Source organism: Terrapene carolina, unplaced genomic scaffold, assembly GCF_002925995.2.
Source record: "Terrapene carolina triunguis isolate 2854851 unplaced genomic scaffold, T_m_triunguis-2.0 Scaffold433, whole genome shotgun sequence".
NCBI classification, from domain to species: domain Eukaryota; kingdom Metazoa; phylum Chordata; order Testudines; family Emydidae; genus Terrapene; species Terrapene triunguis.
Genome location: NW_020664784.1, coordinates 164,280 through 169,160, shown reverse-complemented (window position 1 = coordinate 169,160; position 4,881 = coordinate 164,280). Strand labels below are relative to the sequence as shown.

The 4,881-nt window shown below is 64.0% G+C and overlaps 2 protein-coding genes across 2 annotated transcripts in view; one reads left to right on the top strand and one right to left on the bottom strand.

The window, feature by feature from the left end:
• Positions 1-2,321, top strand: part of MEPCE (methylphosphate capping enzyme) — a 7,313-nt gene extending 4,992 nt beyond the window's left edge. Inside the window, exons 2-4 of the mRNA XM_024212259.3 lie at positions 137-355; positions 446-572; positions 1,926-2,321. Of these exons, the coding sequence (XP_024068027.1) occupies positions 137-355; positions 446-572; positions 1,926-1,978 (399 nt within the window). The 3' untranslated portion in view covers positions 1,979-2,321. The remainder of the gene's footprint in view (positions 1-136; positions 356-445; positions 573-1,925) is intronic.
• Positions 2,322-3,606: 1,285 nt separating this feature from the next.
• PPP1R35 (protein phosphatase 1 regulatory subunit 35) lies at positions 3,607-4,780 on the bottom strand (the record flags this gene model as incomplete). The annotated part of the gene is made up of 3 exons (XM_026658382.2): positions 3,607-3,923; positions 4,206-4,336; positions 4,423-4,780. Coding segments are annotated over 3 exons (663 nt in total), but the record flags the coding sequence as incomplete, so codon positions are not given.
• Between the last annotated feature and the right edge of the window lie 101 nt (positions 4,781-4,881).

Sequence of the window (4,881 nt, the reverse complement as noted above, 5' to 3'; positions counted from 1 at the left end):
GGCTGGGAGCCAGGACTCCTGGGTTCTCTCCCCGGCTCTGGGAGGGGAGTGGGGGCTGGGAGCCCGGATTCTCCCAGCACGTGCTGGGGCTGGCTGGCTCCCTGGCCCCGCCCGTCACTCTGCCCCGTGCCCGCAGGGGAACTACGTGCTGGAGCGGGACGAGCTGCTGGAGACGCAGGGCGCCGAGTTCGACGTGGTGCTGTGCCTCAGCCTCACCAAGTGGGTGCACCTCAACTGGGGGGACGACGGGCTGAAGCGGCTCTTCAAGCGCATCTTCTGCCACCTGCGGCCCGGCGGCCTCCTGCTGCTGGAGCCCCAGCCCTGGTCCTCCTACGGCAAGCGCAAGAACCTGACGGTGAGCACTGGCCAGGCGGGGGTGGCGGGCGGGCGGCGGGAGCCCCTGGCGGTGGGAGCTGGGAGCCTGACGCCTGTCTCCCCTCCCCAGGAAACCATCTACAGAAACTACTACCGCATCAAGCTGAAACCGGAGCAGTTCCCCTCCTACCTGACCTCCCCGGAGGTGGGCTTCTCCAGCTGCGAGCTGGTGGCCAGGCCCTACAACAGCTCCAGAGGTGAGAGGGGGGACCCACTTGGGCGGATAACTCATCGGCTGGGCCGGCCTGGGCGGATAACTCATTGGCCGGGCCGGCCTGCTGGCAAACTGCCGCCAGGCTGAATAAGCCGATGGTGGATGATTGCCATCGGGAGAACTGAGTTTTTCTGACCTGTGGGGAAACTCCACAAAATTTGGTTTTGTCCCAAATTGGGGCCTAAAAGTCCAATCTGTAAAGGAGAAAATTCCGAAAGACTCTGAGAAACGTTGCGTGTTTTGTGTTATCAAAGCTAAACTATTGAATGTGGTGTTGCAGTGTTAATTTAGTTTTGATAATACAAGAAGTAACACATTCCTTTCATATTTGTAATATCAGGCTTGGCAGAATTCGATTTCGGGTTAGTGAGGTTTCTGTTTAAGCATTCTTTTCGGTTTTCATCTCTTTTTACACGTTCACGGTTGTGTGAAATTTTGGGAGAAGGATTTAGTGACCGTAGATGTTGAGTCAAAAAGTTAAAGATTTATAAACGGTTGAAACAACTGGTCAAGGCCCTATGTCGAAATACACAACATCAGCTACCTTAAATCAACCAATCCAGTCTGCGTTTAGTGTGCGTTGGCTAGTGCATTTGTAATGAGGCTAATTCCAAAGTCACTGGATGTTTTACTCCACTGTGCTCTCAGGCAGGATTCCCCTTCCTTTGCTTAGCCGGAAACGTCCATTAGCCGTGGAAATATTTTTTGGTTGGTTTGTGGATATGGTGAAAGACATTTGTTGACCCATCTAATTTGTCAGGCCTAATTACCATAGAGCAACTTATCCATTTGTATTATTACACAGACGTTTGATATTTATCACTCACAAAGGCAAAACCAAATGCTTCATTGGATTTCAGCTAGTTTCCAAATGTTCCCGTCAAATACTGTCCGAATTGACACTTCCCCTTGAAACATTTGGCTTGTGCCAAGCCAGCCTTTCGCTGCACAGTTAACCTGTGGAACTCCTTGCTAGCGGATGTTGCGAAGGGTCAAAAAAGAATTCACTGAGTTCACGGCAGACGGGGCCCTCAGTGGTTATTAGACCCCCCATGCTCCGGGGGTTCCTAAACCTCCGCCTGCCAGCAGCTGACCCCACTGACACAGACAAACCTAACGAGCCTCCAGTAACGAGCAGGCTTCATAGTCGGGATGCAGACCGATTCCCCAGCTCCTCCGGGGGGGGGGCAGAGCTGGAGGGCTCTGGGGGTGTTGCTCACAGTCCCGATCAGCAGCTCCGTGGCCACGTAACGAGTCAACATGTTAGCTGATTGGGGGGAGGGTCCGGGGGTGGGAGCAGGGCCTGTACTAACCCACTGCCCCTGTCCCCCCGCAGGCTTCCAGCGCCCCATCTATCTCCTTCACAAAGGCCACCCTGCCGCCCACTGAGGGAGAAGCAGCCGACGCTCGGGCCCGGAACCCCCCCGTTTTTTTCTTTGCATTGGAGGACAGTTGGGCTGAGCCCGTCGGACTGGGGGCGGGCAGGACTGGCCACCGGGCGCCCCTCCAGCCCCAGGAACCTGCAGGTGGACGGCCCGGCCCACAGGGTTTGCGCTCAGCGATCTGCCGTGCGAGAGGTGCTGCCCCCTGCTGGACACTGCTTCGTGCTGCAGCCTGGAGGAGACCTGCATGGCAGGGGGGCGGGCTACAGCTGCCCTGTGCTGAATACACAGCACCCCCACCAGCTCCCCCCCACTGGCTCCAGTTGGAGCTTGTACAGCTGTCGGGGGGGAGGGGGAAGGGGGCAGCTGTTCAAGCTCCCACTCTTCCCTCCCCCCCCCCCGTCCCAAAACAGCTCATCTCTCTGCAGCAGGGAGGGGAGGGGCCCTTTGCATCTATTGTTAGAGGGGGGAGACCAACCAGGGCAGCAGCTGCCTCAGTTTCCCTTCTGCTGTCAAAGGGGGGGCAGCGCTGCCCTGCTTTCTGAGGGGGGGCCCACAGTGGTGCTGGTTGGATGCCTGGGCTGGTTCCCCCCTGGAGCTGGGGGGGGAGGGGGTGTAGGGCCCCCCCTGCGTGTGACGTGGAGTTTTATCTTTACAGATGTTGATTCTATTATATATAAATAAAAGCTACCAATTATTGCCCCCGCCTGGTGCCTGGGGGGGCGGCGAGAAGGATCCAGGCAGGATGCGGGGCGAGGCCAGAGGCAGCGTTTATTGGCGGGGGGGCAGCAGCAGCGCCTGTCTCCCTCCAGCGGTGGGGCAGGGCCGGGCAGCAGGAGCCGGGGGGGGCCCTGGGGCTGCACATGTGGAAGCCAGCTGGGCCTGGAATCGGTGCCACACCTGTGGGGGGAGAACAGCAGGCTGAGAAGGGGGACACGTGGACCAGACCACGGCGCGGGGGGGGGGGGGGGGGAGAACACGTGGGCCAGGCCATTGGGGTGGAGGGAGAGCAGCAAGTGGGACAGACCATTAGGACTCGGGGAGAGCAGCGGGTGGCACGCACCATTGGGGAGAGGGGGGAACACACGGGACAGACCATTCGGGCGGGGGGGGCGGTGTTACCTGGGCGAGCGCCTCAGGCTGCCCCGCCTGCCGGGCCCAGGCGCTCAGGTTCCGGTCCAGCTGCCCCATCAGCCCGGCCGCCTCCTGCAGCTCCTGGGAGAATCGAGAGGGATGAGAATCGAAGCCAGGCCCCGGGGAGCCTCCCGCTCCCCCGCGCTGCGCCCCATGGTCCGGCCCGTTACCTGGGTGATGGTGTCCAGGTAACTCAGCTTCGCCCGTTCGAATTCCGCCGCCGACAGCCGCGGCCCGCTCGCGCCCGCCATCCCTGTCCGCGGGGCACGACGGGAAAAGGGGCTTGGCCGCCGCCGGGCCTCCTGGGAAATGGAGTCCCGCCGCGCAAGGGCGACTGGGACATATAGGCGCTTCCCCCCCCCTCACGTGCAGAGCCCAGGAATTGAGGGCTGTCCCTCCCCCCCCCCCGCCCCCAGGAATGCTGGGAAACACAATCCTCCACCCGTCAGTGGCAGGGCCACAGCCCACGTGGGGGGTCCCCCAATGTTCAGGCACCGCAGCTGAGCCCAGAGGGGGGTTTATTGGGGGGCCACGTACAAAGGGTGAGAACCCCACAGGTCAGTTGGGGTCAGGGAGGGGCAAGGACCCCTCCCCCCCCCCAGAAACAGTCTCTCTCTCTGGGCAGCAGACGCGTCCCGGCCCCGCTAGGCTTCCCACTGCTGGAGCTTGCGGAACATGAGGAAGGTGGAGGCCGGGGGTCGGATGTGGGGCTGGAGCCGCAAGGGGGGCAGCCCCTCCACGCCCAGGTACGGGGTCTCCGCGACCAGCTCCCAGGGCTCGTAGAACATCAGCAGGTCCGGGCCTTCGGGGGCGGGCTCCTGGGAAGGGGGGAGACACCCCACTGGTGAGAACTAGAGCTGCCCCGAGCTCCCCACTGGCCAGTCCCTGCCCTGGGGCCGGGTGGAAGCCAGCGCCTGCCCCATTCCCCGCCCCCCCGAGCCAGCCAGTCCCCGCCCTGGGGCCAGGTGGGAGCCGGCGCCCCCCAGAGGGGACAGGCCCCTGCCCCATTCCCCGCCCCCCGAGCCAGCCAGTCCCCGCCCTGGGGCCGGGTGGGAGCCGGCGCCTCCTAGAGGGGACAGGCCCCACTGAGGGTTACTCACCCTGCGGGGTTCAGGCTGCAATCGGACAAGTGACAGTTTCTCCTGCAGGGCGCAGCTCAGCACCTCCTCTGCGGGCACCTGCAGGCTCACGAGCCCCTGGTACAGCTGCTGCTCCCGGGGGATGTTCATACCTGGGCGAGCAGAGAGAGGCTGGGAGTGAGGGGCACCGGCAGGGCTGGGGGGCAGTGGGGGGGCTGGGGGTCACCCCATCTCTCACCTGCGGCCACCTTGCCCTCCACGCTGCAGCGGGCGAGGAAGGATGTGGCCAGGAGCTCCTGGGCGGCCCGGTGGGCGTCGAAGCCCTGGTGGGCGGCCGCCCGAACCTCCTCGCCCAGGGCCAGGCTGGTGTGCAGCTCGGGGGTGGCCAGGTCCCCCGCCGCCCCCCCGAACCCCGTCGTCGCCTGCCCAGCCTCCGCCACGCCGGTGCCAGGGGGGGCGCAGGGGGCTGGGGGCTCTGGGCTGGGGGGCGCCTCGTCCGGGGCAGAGCCCAGCAGGAAACGAACCTGGGGGAGAGCAGGGGTGAGCCTGGGGCGGCGGCCTGTGCTATCCCAGAATCCCCTGGGGCACGGACACCCCCTCCCCCCCCCCCCCCGCGCGCTCCCACCCCCCCCCGGGCCACAGCGCCCCCCGCCCCTCCCCCCGCTCCCACGAGCCCCCGGGGCACAGCGCCCCCCGC